The sequence below is a fragment of the Raphanus sativus genome, chromosome 1, assembly GCF_000801105.2.
Source record: "Raphanus sativus cultivar WK10039 chromosome 1, ASM80110v3, whole genome shotgun sequence".
Lineage (NCBI taxonomy): Eukaryota > Viridiplantae > Streptophyta > Magnoliopsida > Brassicales > Brassicaceae > Raphanus > Raphanus sativus.
This window is the reverse complement of record NC_079511.1, coordinates 17,497,301-17,512,213: the sequence shown is the minus strand read 5'-3', so window position 1 is coordinate 17,512,213 and position 14,913 is coordinate 17,497,301. Positions and strand designations below refer to the sequence as shown.

Here is a 14,913-nt window from a genome sequence, read left to right as displayed (position 1 = left end):
TAGTTTACTTCTCTAATTTTATTTAAAATATTTATATTGGAGTTACACATACTTTAAGATCATATAATATACATATATTTACGGAAAATGTATGTTAAGACTTTTGTTACGTGCATTAACAAAAATTATACCCAAAAATTAAAACAATAACCAAATTAATGTTTTTTATTTTTAAAATGTTATCTCCAAATTTATTAATCATTCAATCTATTAGAAAATAAAGATAGTATTTTTAAAATGCTATCTCCATTTAATCATTCAATCATTTAGTACATGTCCTTTACTATTTAAATCATATAGTACATGTCCTATACTATTATTATATTGAAGTACTACTACATGTCCTATACTATGTACATTCATATAATAAAAAACAATTAGACGTTTAGTACATGTCCTATACTATTATTATATTGAAGTACTATTACATGTCCTATACTATGTACATTTATATAATAAAAAACAGTTAGACCATTAAAAGTCTGGTTGTTCTTTATTATATGAATGTACGTATACATGTCAAAATGGGTAAAATTAATGGATTCACCCAAAACCAAACAAATCCATCGTTTTGATGGTTTAATAATTTGGATATAAATGGATAAATGGTTTTTGTGGGTTAGTGAATTTAATGAGCTGGGTTAATATTGGTTTGGATTAAAATAGGTTTATGGTTTATCCAGTCCAAACCATTTTTTTTAAGTAATCGTATTATCCTCTTGTCTATTTCACGAGACCTAATTTTTTCCCCAATCTCAGATCACTTCATCTCCTACAGAAGCTCTCGATCTCCCTCCTCGGCATCGACCCTCACCGGCGAACTTCTCGATCTCCCCTCCTCGGCATCGACCCTCACCGGCGAACTTCTCGATCTCCCTCCTCGGCAGCAAATCTCCGACGAACCGAAGCTCTCCCCTCACCACCACTATCTCAACTCATCATCCGAAGCTCTCCTCTCACCACCACCATCTCATCACCATCAGGTCTCTCTCTCTTCGCCGTTTTTCGTTATGGGTTTTCAGAGAAAGCTTTGATTCTCTTCAAGAGCTTTTGAGTTTTTGAGTTATGTGTATTTCGTTTTGTTTCGTTGTGGGTTTTTCAGAGAAAGCTTGTGAGTATTTTGTTAGGAATCCTTTCGTTATGTCTTTCAAATGGTTCAAATGAAGTTGATTAACTGTCTTTCTGTAGAATAAGTATACATTCATTAGTTTCTGGGCAAGTATTCTTTGACATGCCTGTATATAAGTTCGTAGTTCATAAAATATTAGTTCTGTATACGATTTGGGTTCTCGTATTGGTTTGTAAGCACAAAAGAGCAGTAGTTATTATGTATTAGAATGGCTTACCACCAGTTTGATCATCTCAGATGTTCCATTGGTGTTGGTTTGTCATTCGTATTTGAGGTTTACTTCTGAGATATAACACTCTTCCATGTTGGATCCTGTCGATATGTGAATATGAGATTGTATCCACTTTCATAATCTTTTTCTGTGTGTATTCTGATTAGTCTGTGTGTATTTCTGAATGATATTGATAAGTCTTCTTTTTGTGTGCTCTCTTGATATGCTTAGGAAGAGCTTGAGCTTGTAGATAGATTTTGCTTGGTTTGTAATGGTTCATAGCTTCAGTTTTTTTTGAGCTTTCACAAGACTAACTATATAACTATGAACCATCGGCGATACTTGTGTATAACTATGGACGAAGATCTAAGTCTTGACTGCACTTTAGGAGATGGTTATATAGTTTTGACTGTTGGACTCTGCTTGGTTTGTAATGATTCACTCTGAGCTCACTTCATGTTATCTTCATGTTTCAGGTACTTGTAAGGAAGAGGTGAACATGAGAGTACGAAGACATGCCTCAGCCTCTTGATTCTCAAATTACTGTAGTTAATCTTACAATACTTATCTCTTGAATTACTGTTTTAATGCTTAGACAATTTGGTACTTCATGTTTAGACACTTCATGTTTCAATGCCTTTAGTTTTTTATTGTATGAAACTGCTGAGAATATGAAAAAAAAATTGTGAAACATGCTTTTTATACATTGTTTTCCATTGTATTAAATTTTATGATTTTGATTTATAAATTACAGAAACAAAAAAAATAAAAATTTAAATAAAAAATATTAGTTTATGGTATTATTAGGCAATAATAACTCAATAATAATGAGTCAAACTCATTTAAACCAATAACTCACTAATCTAAATGAGTTAGAGACCAAACCAAACCATTAGGTAAATGGTTTGGGTTGAACCATTACTAATAGAAGACTGGTTTTAAATGGATATGGTTTGGTTTGAGTTGGTTTACCCATTTTGACATAATTTAGAAACAATCACCTTTATATAAACACTAGAGTAAACCCGCCCTACAGGCGGGCGAGTAAATAAACTTGCAACAATAATTGTACTTTTAAATGTTTAGTCTATTTTAACTAAAACAACATTTACTTTCATTAGTTTTTCACTACAGTTTTAGCTATTTATTTTATAATTCATTTTAAAATAAAATTATTTAGTTTCTCTTAATGTTTATTTAAATTTAATAAAAAGTAAAATAATTTTTGAAAACTATGGTCGACTTAATTCAATGGTGTTATAAACAATAAGATAAATAAAGTTATTCATGTCTGATTTATATATTTGTTTCATGAAATAAATTGTTTTTTCTTTTAAAAAATTAAAGAGTTACACGATACAATAGATATAACTTATTCATTATAACTAAAAATATTTTAAAATAGATAATCTGAAACTGTTGTTACTATTTATACATATACATGTTTGTTGGAATATTTATATGTATTATTATATGTGAAAATGAAGTTAATCATAGTATATTTATATGTATTATTATATGTGAAAATGAAGTTAATCATAGTATCAATATAATAGATTAGAAATTTTGAAATGAATGTTTCTAGCTAATTTATTAAAAATAATTTGAAAAGTGAAACATACGTCGTTTCATTCAGTTCTTTTGTTTAAGACAAAATTTTAAAATTGTTATTGGTTGGATTCGAACCCACACAATCTTGGACTTAACAGAAGGGAGTTATGCCACTGGGCTAGAGATACTTTTTAAAAGATTAGATACAAATTTCTTTTTATTGATCAAAAGACGTGGATGATTGAAATAAAACAAAACATAACCATAATTTCTCATAAACTCAAAAAATTCTCTAAAAACTTTTGAAAAATCGTTAAATTTCCAAAAAACTAAAAAATAATTATTTCTTGTAAATTTAATTTTGAAATTAAAAATAAACTTTTTCTTTCTTTAAAAAAATCAAAAATCTTCCAAAATTTTCTTTTAAATATAAAATCCAAAATTTAAAAAAAGTAAGAAAATGCAAAAACTTAAGTTACAATTATCAGCTAAAAATTAAATTTTTAAAAAATTTGAAAATTTTGGAAGATTTTTTTAATATGATAAAGAATTATTTTAGTTTCAAATTTAGTTTTTTTTTTAATTTAATTTTAACAAGTGTGCTGTCTGTCTTCTCGGCTGGCCCAAACATTGAATATTTTGGCAGATTTTTTTTAAAGAAAAAATAATTATTTTAATTTCAAAATTAGTTTTATAAAAAAATCTTTATTTTTTCAATTTTAAATTTAATTTTAAATAAATGATTTTTTTGGAAATGTTTTCATTTTTTAAAGAAAAAAATATTTCTAAGTTCAATTTGTTTTTTACAAAATCTTTATTTTTCAAAATTTTGTAACTTTAAAGATCTTTTATGTTTTAGAGAACTTTTTATATTCAGTGAGTACCAAATAAAGTTAAATGTGTTTGGAACTATATTGAAAACGCCTTTACCCCAGTTGTTAAATACGTTATCATTTCACCCAAGCAACCCGAGTTCGAATCCAGGGTTCTACTTGTTTTTATTTTCAAATCATGTAAAACAATTATCACTTAAGATCTGTGAAGACATTTAAGACCTACAAAATTGTACCTTTTTGGGTTTAGATTAGAAAGATTTGAACTTTAGGTTTGTGATGGTTAGAAAGTTGTTTGATTTCTCTTTTATTGTACATTTTGACTCAAATTTGTGAAATTATTGCTGGAAACCCGAGTAAGATGCGCTTAAAACAAAAATGGGTGTATAGTTTTTTCAGAATCTGTGTTGAAAAAGTTTGTAATTTGGAGCTCTAGCATAAGCTTGGAGATGATTCTGTTTGTGTTGTTTACCTTAAATTTATAGTTTACTTCTCTAATTTTATTTAAAATATTTATATTGGAGTTACACATACTTTAAGATCATATAATATACATATATTTACGGAAAATGTATGTTAAGACTTTTGTTACATGCATTAACAAAAATTATACCCAAAAATTAAAAAAATAACCAAATTAATGTTTTTTATTTTTAAAATGTTATCTCCAAATTTATTAATCATTCAATCTATTAGAAAATAAAGATAGCATTTTTAAAATGCTATCTCCATTTAATCATTCAATCATTTAGTACATGTCCTTTACTATTTAACTCATATAGTACATGTCCTATACTATTATTATATTGAAGTACTACTACATGTCCTATACTATGTACATTCATATAATAAAAACAATTAGACGTTTAGTACATTTCCTATACTATTATTATATTGAAGTACTACTACATGTCCTATATTATGTACATTTATATAATAAAAAACAACTAGATTTTGACCCGCGTTTGAAAAACGCGGGTTTTCTCGAAATTAAATATTTTTTAAAAGTTATATAAGATAGTGTATAGGTTTGGGAACACATATCTAAAATCGAGAACTGGACTGTACCAAATCAAAATAAAACTGAACTAAATTTCATAAATAACCGATCAAATTATATATTTTGAAACTAAAAAATCGAAACAAAACCTTAAACCAAATAGATACATCAATTTTTAAAATACAAACTATCCATAAGTTAATTATATCTAGTGTCTAAATAACAAATATCCTAAAAATAATATATATAAACCGAATGACTGAATATTTTTATTCAAAATATTAAAAATCATCTGAATTATCAAATATTTTTTTTCTGGATAACTCGAATTACCTGATATTTAAATTGAAAATCCCAAATTATCTGATATCTTTTTCTATAATTATAAATCTGTAATTACTCGGAATGCCATAATTGAACCGGAACTCAATTTGACCCAACTTTTTTGCATATTAGCTGCTTTCCAACTCTACTACTGAACCGAACCAAAAATAACCAAACTGAAACTCAACCAAACTTTGGAAATACCTAAACAGTTCCTAAATTTATAAAACCAAAATACCCGAATCGAAATTAAATGCTGCGGACTAATAATGCATCTTCATTTAAATGGTACGAAGAAAGTATTATATTCTTACAAATTATTTAACTCTTATTAATGGGGTTACATATGTCGTTATAAGACAAATTACGATATACAATATTTTATATATTCAAACCAGACCTGCGGTCGAACCAGTAGACCCGATCATCGTATATAAACTGGACTGGCTTATGTTCTTCATATAACATTATATCAAAGGTTCTACCAACTGATATGTTTCGAGAAAATTTGGTTTAACGAAAACCTATTAATAAAAAATCAGGTAAAATTCATATTATGTCTTTAACCCGTGAATGGATACCGCTTAACCCAGCAAAATCCAGAAAAAACAATAATATTTTTAAAAATTGATTAAATAGGGTAGTGGAAGGTATAATTATCGTATAAGAATGTATATATCCTATGAAACTATAATGGCATATTTTTAATATTTCACATAGAATTAATGTTAGTTTTAAATGCAATAGAGAAATTATAAATCCTTTTAATTGGTTTTATTGACACACAACAACACCTTTTGTTTTGATACTATATAGTTATGATTCAGTTTGAGGTTTGGATTTATTTAAGTAAATATCCTATGTGTATATATTTTGAAGTATTAGTTTGTTAGTCTGTTGATAAGATATTTAAATGTAGAATATTTGGTATGTTATGTCGATAAGTCAAGAGAGATTCATAATGTAGAGATCTTTTGAATCTCAATGGCTGGTTTCATGGAAATAGAAGCATCATTTAAAGAAATGATTTGATTCATAGCTAATCTATGTTTACATTTGATTCCTTTTGCTATATGATGTTATACAACATGTGCATTGTAATATATCAGTAGAAAAATATATTAGAATAAAAAGTCAATAAATTTTGCATTGAAATCATAAAACGGCATTTATTTTGAAACAAAATTTTTGCTCTAAAACGACATCTAATTCGAAACGGAGAGAGTATGATGGTTTATTAACATACATGAAGTGTCATTTATAGATTGAGAAATGGTTAAATGATATACTATAAAACGTAAGAAGGCCAATAATTTGAAATTTTAATATTATATAGTATAAACACACATAAGAAGGCCAATAATTTTTTATCGCATAATATATATATATATATATATATATATATATATATATTCTTTTATTTAAAAGTTTAAAATCATGATCGAAAAAGTGATTAAAATATGAATATATGCTCAATCGGTCAATAATTATGTTACAAATATAAGGAGCATAATCGAATAATATTCTTTGAATATTGCACATTTACGTGTTGTTAGTGAGATACATATGTTTGATTGACATTTCTATACCAAAAATATATTTATAATTTTTAGATGAATAAAGAAATGATAATGGCAGAAAATGTAATATTGAAAATAAACCAACGACATTTCCAAAAATATATCATGTATTTATTGTTTTGATTGTTAGAGAAATTTAAGGGAAGACCAAAACATAATAAGTTAAAGGAAAGGGTCCAAATAACCTTTCATAGGTAGATTTATTTATACTTCTTCTCTTTTAATAAAGTAGATTAGACCATTAAAAGTCTAGTTGTTTTTTAGTATATGAATGATTTAGAAACAATCACCTTTATATAAACACTAGAGTAAACCCGCCCTACGGGCGGGCGAGTAAATAAACTTGCAACAATAATTATACTTTTAAATGTTTAGTTTATTTTAACTAAAACAGCATTTACTTTCATTAGTTTTTCACTACAGTTTTAGCTATTTATTTTATAATTTATTTTAAAATAAAATTATTTAGTTTCTCTTAATGTTTATTTAAATTTAATAAAACGTAAAATAATTTTTGAAAACTATGGTCGACTGAATTCAATGGTGTTATAAACAATAAGATAAATAAAGTTATTCATGTCTGATTTATATATTTGTTTCATGAAATAAATTGTTTTTTCTTTAAAAAAAATTAAAGAGTTACACGATACAATAGAAATAACTTATTCATTATAACTAAAAATATTTTAAAATAGATAACCTTAAACTGTTGTTACTATTTATACATATACATGTTTGTTAGAATATTTATATGTATTATTATATGTGAAAATGAAGTTAATCATGGTATCAATATAATAGATTAGAAATTTTGAAATGAATGTTTCTAGCTAATTTATTAAAAATAATTTGAAAAGCTTTAACATAATAGATAACATAAGTTTAACATAGCATAAAACATAAGTTTTAACATAACATAATAAGTTTTTAACATAAACCCATATACAGTGACGGAGGTACATTGAAGGGCTATGAATTTTCAGAAAACAAAATTTTGGTTGTAATTTTGCAAGAAAAATTAACAAAATGTTGTAGAATTAGCTTATTGACCCCCCTAATATTTGCTAAAAATCAGTTTGAACCCAAATTCTTTTAGACCAATAGATATATTGACCCCAGTAAATACAGTGGTTAGCTCCGCCACTACGGCTGCAAGTCTTAACAAACAAAGACTTGTATTTTCCGAAATCAAGACAACAAAGACAAAGTTTGTAACAGAAACTCGTATAGAACTGACAAATTGAGAATCGAGAATCTCAATTTGATTGGGATAATCTCATTGCTTTGCTATCAAATGATTCCACTTGGGACAGAGTAAGTCTCTACATTGCAAGACACCTATTCCAATCTGTGATTCATGCGATTTGGATGGAAAGAAACAGGCGAAGACATGGTGAGAAACCAAACCCTGCAGGTCTCATTACTCACAGGGTTGATAAAGAGATGAGAGACAAATTCACAGTGATTAGAAGGAAAGGGGATAAGGAGTATGAAGGAGGTATGGCTAAGTGGTTTAGCGTGAGATAAGAGTAGTTGGAAGGAAGAGAAGATGGGGGAAGCTTGAAGAAAAGATTTTTTGTTTCTTCATTTTTGATTTGTTTGATCTTTCAAATTTTGTTTAGCTTCTCATAGTTATAAACACTAGATTGTAAAGGTCTTTTCTTTTTGAATTCAATTTAACATTCAATTCAAAAAAAATTGAGAATCGAGAATCTCTCATGGAAATATTCAAATGAAAAGATACAGTTCAGCATCATCCAAATTCAATTTTTTTTGTCGTACTCCTCCCATTTCCCCTGAAAATTTTGAATGAAATCAATAAGATTTTTTTAAAGATGTACATCTCTTGTGTTTTATAAATAGGATTTACTGTGGATATGTTTATACTAACCTGAACAATTTTAAATATCTGTGTTGCCCAGTATTTTTGTTTTGCAGAAGCACAATCATGTTTGTCTGGATGAATATGAAGCACTGCCTTGCGGTAAATCTTTCTTATCTGCTGCTTGTCTCCTCCGAACAGTTGCTCCAAATCTGGTTGCTGCCACTCGCTGCTGGGCCACAAAAACTGTAAAATAAAGATCCAAATACATAACTAACTGAAAATCCCAAATAAATACTGAAATAAAGATCTAAAATAGATATTGAACTGAAGAAGAAAAATAAGTTATGTAAAATACCACGTGTAGCTGGCCTAGAATACATCGAATGTCAATGCCGCTGGACGTCAAATCTTCGATTTTTTCATTAATCTTATCCTTTTCATCTTGAGATAAAACGTCCTGTTTAGATGCAACTTTTTCAAATTTCCAGTCGTCATTTTGTTTCTGCTGAGCTTGTTGAAGGTTTTCTTCTTGCTGATGTTTTTGTTGTTCTTCTTGTCGAGGGCTGTCTTCTTGTCGAGGGCTGTCTTCTTGTTCTTCTTGTCCAGGGCCGTCTTCTTGTCGAGGGCTGTCTTCTTGTCGAGGTCTGTCTTCTTGTTCTTCTTGTCCAGGGCCGTCTTCTCCCGAATCTGATATGGAAGTCATAAGCTTCATTGTAGAGCATGAAAACGGGAAAAATATATTAGTCAGACCTACTAACCTTCACTTTTGCTTTCCCGGACGCTCCCGTCAGCCTCTCCACTATCACCTCCACCCTCGGCGTGTCCCTTCTCCCCGGGGTACTTCGTCCACATAGCTTCAAAAAGGGACCGCATCTCCGCCCTAATTTCACTTACTTCATCCCTCACAAGGGACTGAATCTCCGCCTCAAGAGTACCAATTTCATCCCTAATCTCCCCAACAATTTTAATGAAATGATCTTTCACATTCTCAACAAACCGCGCAAACAGCTTCTCTGATCTTTCCTCATATTCCTCCTTACAGTCACGTTTCCGCTTCCTACCTTTCAAATCCTCATACTTCACGCCGCCACGCCAGGTGTTAAATTCAAACTGAAAATGTTTGACTATTAACTGAACCATGCAATCCACAGCAGGATCCTTAACCTCCTCAGCAATAGTCAAACGAGGCCATTCAAGTCCATAGCATAGAAGTGACCGCACCTTAACCTGCAACAACCACATATGAGGACGACACAGTGTACAAAATTGTATTATATCGAAGCGAACTAGGAAAATGGCATTATGCGTACTTTTGTAATAAATAATTTCAAGTTCCTATATATATCCACTACCATCTATACTATTTACGAGTTTGTACCTTCCCTTTCTTGTCCAATTTCTGGGAAAACTTGAGGTTGATTCCCAATTGCATCGAAGCTACAATCTCTACGAGGCCTTCGATGGGTAAATCGGCAGCCAACGGAGGATCATCCTCGCCTTCAGGTAAAATGATTTCAGGGCAACAACAAACCGTCACTAGTACCATTGCATGGACAAATCCTTGTATGTCTATAGTCTCTTCTGCGTACTCAACAGCAGTCCTCGCCTTCGCCGATTGAACGGTCAGTAGAAAAGATTCTCTACCCCACGGATGTCTCAAAAACCCTTCCACATCCCCAACCTTCTCCACCACGTCAGGTCGGACAAGGCTTTCAGAACTCGTCACGCACAATATGCCTTCAACGAGTAGAAGAAGAGCCAGCTTCAGTCGAATCTCTGGTTTGTATTTCTTCCCACATCAAAAGTTTGTCCAGAATCGAATCCACTGTAACCTTAGACGGCTTCCCAAATAACTCTTTCCAAACGGGTCCACTTTCGTCTTCAGCTTTCCTCTTGCGATTGCTCTTGCCCTTCTTCCTCGTGTTCCAACCACCTGTTTTTCCACTCGATTCTTCATCACCACACAGGAGACCAGTTACAAGAGCAAACTCTTCAATACCGTAGCGTATTGGCTTCGCCGCAAAGAGCCACCACATTTCGTATTCCTTCAGGGTGACAAGCTGCCGCGACAGTAGATGGTGGACAAAAGCTCCCGAGAGAAGAGTGGCTCTTCATTTTCAGAACTTTGCCAAACTGAGAGTTCTCCAGTAGAGCTTACTCTCTCAAATAAGAGGTACAGCTGTAGTACTTAGGGATCGAATCACGAGGAGCTAGGGAACCAATTAAATAAAATCTACTAATCAATCCTAGGCAAGGTTGGTTTATATGATAGAAATGAAAATAACAAATCCTAAAATGAGCAAGGCAGTTGCTCTAACTAACAATATGAAGGGTTGTTTAAATGGGATAAAGAGTGCTAGACATAGGGTTTCTATTCAGGAATGGAGATTATAATCTCTATAAATGTTTTAATAAGTTGCTTGCATGATACTATAGATCTAAGCCGCTTAACATATGTGAATGAATCACTGGTTAAAATATCTAGATCTCTGGCCACACCTTTCGGATGATGACACAGAAAAAGAGTCGGTCGATATCCTTTTGAGATATCGAGCGATACACCTTTCGCGGCGCCGATCGATTTACCAGTAGGGTATCGATCGACGGCTTCTAGATCTGCCTAGGCGCGAACCGAATATGACCGCAAGGTCTCAAGGAGGAGCTGTCGTTCTTCTCAACGGGAAACAAGCATCACTCAAATGGATAATTCAAGATAATCTAAGATCCTAGTGATCTATGTTCTAGTTAGCTACTCTATAGGGTACAATCCATTTGATGAGTATCACAACTTAGCAATTATAGTTTGGGGCTAATCCCACAAACCTATTTAAACCCTAGATCTAACAAGTAGACTACTCAGACATAGCTAAGCAATTCATAACAATAGATAGATGAAAGAATTGCATAGACAGAATAAAGTAGAAATACAAAAGGAGATGAGAAATCTCTCCAATCTCTCTCAAACAAATAAAACTCTAGTCTCTCTCTCACACTCTCTGCTTTGGTTGTGAAAAGCTTCAAGCTTCAAAGGGTTTCAAAACTTTCCGTCAAAAAGACTTTGCATGAGTATTTAAGCATTTCCATTAGGTTAAAAACTCGTCAGGGGCAATCTCGTAATTTGGTGAAGTCTTGGTGAAGTAGTCGGCTAAACCATTTCGTCCTCGATATCGATCGACAACACTGAATGTGTATCGATCGATTATAATCTTCTAGTACGCGGATCTTCTCAGCTACATCGATCGACAACTCAGGATGAGTATCGATCGATTGTAATCGCAATGTTGACTTCCGACTTAGTCTCGAATGGTCAACTCGGGTGTATAATCTCTTGTACTTCAAAATGCTCCAAAAATATCACTTTCTCACAAAATGCTCCTGAACCTGAAAACACCTAAAAGGCTAGAAAACAGATTAAATATATAGTAAAACACTAGTATACCATGGTTAAAAACGGGTGAAATCCATGGTATATCACTCACAACTCCTATGAGATTTATTAAACTTCCTGGTTATTCTCCACTGATTAGTGGTTCCTAATCAAGCTTCTTACATATTGGTTCATCCTGGTTTGATAAGAATCATGAAGATAATGGCATATGTCCGAACAGGCTAATCTAGAATCATCTGGATAGAAGGTGAGATATCTTCTTGCTCACAACACTTATGAGATTTATTCAACTTCCGGGTTATTCTCCACTGATTATTGGTTCCAAATAGAGCTTCTTAGATCGTGGTTCATCCTGGTTTGATAAGAATCATGAAGATATTGCCATATGTCCAAACAGGCTAATCTGGAATCACATGGATAGAAAGTGGGATATCTTCTTCCTCAGAACTCCTATGAGATTTGTTCAACTTCCTGGTTATTCTCCACTGATAAGTGGTTCCCAATCAAGCTTCTTACATCGTGGTTCATCCTGGTTTGATAAGAATCATGAAAATATTGCCATATGTCCAAAGAGGCTAATTTGGAATCACCTGGATAGAAAGTGGGATATCTTCTTACTCACAACTCCTATGAGTTTTATTCAACTTCCTGGTTATTCTCCACTGATTAGTGGTTCCAAATAAAGCTTCTTAGATCGTGGTTCATCCTGGTTTGATAAGAATCATGAAGATATTGCCATATGTCCGAACAGGCTAATCTGGAATCACCTGGATAGAAAGTGGGATATCATCTTACTCACAACTCCTATGAGATTTATTCAACTTCCTGGTTATTCTCCACTGATTAGTGGTTCCAAATAAAGCTTCTTAGATCGTGGTTCATCCTGGTTTGATAAGAATCATGAATATAATGGCATATGTCCGAACAGGCTAATCTGGAATCATCTGGATAGAAGGTGGGATATCTTCTTGCTCACAACACTTATGAGATTTATTCAACTTCCTGGTTATTCTCCACTGATTATTGGTTCCAAATAAAGTTTCTTAGATCGTGGTAAATCCTGGTTTGATAAGAATCATGAAGATATTGCCATATGTCCGACCATGATAATCTGGAATCATCTGGATAGAAAGTGGGATATTTTCTTACTCACAACTCCTATGAGATTTATTTAACTTCCTGGTTATTCTCCACTGAATAGTGGTTCCAAATAAAGCTTCTTAGATCGTGGTTCATCCTGGTTTGATAAGAATCATGAAGATAATGGCATATGTCCGAACAGGCTAATCTGGAATCATCTGGAAAGAAGGTGGGATATCTTCTTGCTCACAACACTTATGAGATTTATTCAACTTCCTGGTTATTCTCCACTGATTAGTGGTTCCAAATAAAGCTTCTTAGATCGTGGTTCATCCTGTTTTGATAAGAATCATGAAGATATTGCCATATGTCCGAACAGGCTAATCTGGAATCACCTGGATAGAAAGTGGGATATCTTCTTACTCACAACTCCTATGAGATTTATTCAACTTCCTGGTTATTCTCCACTGATTAGTGGTTCCCAATCAAGCTTCTTAGATATTGGTTCATCCTGGTTTGATAAGAATCATGAAGATAATTGCCGTATGTCCGAACAGGCTAATCTGGAATCATCTGGGTAGAAAGTGGGATATCTTCTTCCTCACAACTCCTATGAGATTTATTCAACTTCCTGGTTATTCTCCACTGATTAGTGGTTCCCAATAAAGCTTCTTAGATCGTTGGTTCATCCTGGTTTGATAAGAATCATGAAGATAATGGCATATGTCCGAACAGGCTAATCTGGAATCATCTGGATAGAAGGTGGGATATCTTCTTACTCACAACACTTATGAGATTTATTCAACTTCCTGGTTATTCTCCACTGATTAGTGGTTCCAAATAAAGCTTCTTAGATCGTGGTTCATCCTGGTTTGATAAGAATCATGAAGATATTGCCATATGTCCGAACAGGCTAATCTGGAATCATCTGGATAGAAAGTGGGATATCTTCTTACTCACAACTCCTATGAGATTTATTCAACTTCCTGGTTATTCTCCACTGATTAGTGGTTCCAAATAAAGCTTCTTATATATTGGTTCATCCTGGTTTGATAAGAATCATGAAGATAATGCCATATGTCCGAACAGGCTAATCTGGAATCATCTGGATAGAAAGTGGGATATCTTCTTACTCACAACTCCTATGAGATTTATTCAACTTCCTGGTTATTCTCCACTGATTAGTGGTTCCAAATAAAGCTTCTTATTATTGGTTCATCCTGGTTTGATAAGAATCATGAAGATAATGGCATATGTCCGAACAGGCTAATCTGGAATCATCTGGATAGAAAGTGGGATATCTTCTTGCTCACAACTCTTATGAGATTTATTCAACTTCCTGGTTATTCTCCACTGATTAGTGGTTCCAAATAAAGCTTCTTAGATCGTGGTTCATCCTGGTTTGATAAGAATCATGAAGATATTGCCATATGTCCGAACAGGCTAATCTGGAATCATCTGGATAGAAAGTGGGATATCTTCTTACTCACAACTCCTATGAGATTTATTCAACTTCCTGGTTATTCTCCACTGATTAGTGGTTCCAAATAAAGCTTCTTAGATCGTGGTTCATCCTGGTTTGATAAGAATCATGAAGATATTGCCATATGTCCGAACAGGCTAATCTGGAATCATCTGGATAGAAAGTGGGATATCTTCTTACTCACAACTCCTATGAGATTTATTCAACTTCCTGGTTATTCTCCACTGATTAGTGGTTCCAAATAAAGCTTCTTAGATCGTGGTTCATCCTGGTTTGATAAGAATCATGAAGATATTGCCATATGTCCGAACAGGCTAATCTGGAATCATCTGGATAGAAAGTGGGATATCTTCTTACTCACAACTCCTATGAGATTTATTCAACTTCCTGGTTATTCTCCACTGATTAGTGGTTCCAAATAAAGCTTCTTAGATCGTGGTTCATCCTGGTTTGATAAGAATCATGATAATGGCATATGTCCGAACAGGCTAATCTGGAATCATCTGGAT

General features: G+C 32.4%; 1 protein-coding gene and 1 long non-coding RNA gene across 2 annotated transcripts; one reads left to right on the top strand and one right to left on the bottom strand.

The window, feature by feature from the left end:
• The first annotated feature begins 613 nt into the window (after nt 1-613).
• On the top strand, nt 614-2,044 carry LOC108814784 (uncharacterized). Its single transcript, XR_001943702.2, has 2 exons — nt 614-983; nt 1,817-2,044. It is a non-coding gene; the product is annotated as an uncharacterized LOC108814784 (long non-coding RNA).
• Nucleotides 2,045-8,391: 6,347 nt separating this feature from the next.
• On the bottom strand, nt 8,392-10,489 carry LOC130497206 (uncharacterized). Its single transcript, XM_056990133.1, has 6 exons — nt 10,286-10,489; nt 9,832-10,242; nt 9,212-9,680; nt 8,809-9,140; nt 8,520-8,696; nt 8,392-8,424 (listed from the first exon to the last, which is right to left on the bottom strand). The coding sequence occupies exons 1-6, from the start codon at nt 10,487-10,489 to the stop codon at nt 8,392-8,394; spliced, it is 1,626 nt and encodes a 541-aa protein (XP_056846113.1).
• Nucleotides 10,490-14,913: the final 4,424 nt, after the last annotated feature.

Excerpts from the sequence above, each read along its gene's own strand:
- LOC130497206 (XM_056990133.1), bottom strand. The coding sequence starts at position 10,489 with ATGTGGTGGCTCTTTGCGGCGAAGCCAATACGCTACGGTATTGAAGAG. Across the intron at positions 9,141-9,211 it reads CCGGGAAAGCAAAAGTGAAG|ATTCGGGAGAAGACGGCCCT; the intron begins GTTAGTAGGTCT and ends CTTCCATATCAG. Across the intron at positions 8,425-8,519 it reads AGATATTTAAAATTGTTCAG|GGGAAATGGGAGGAGTACGA; the intron begins GTTAGTATAAAC and ends CAAAATTTTCAG.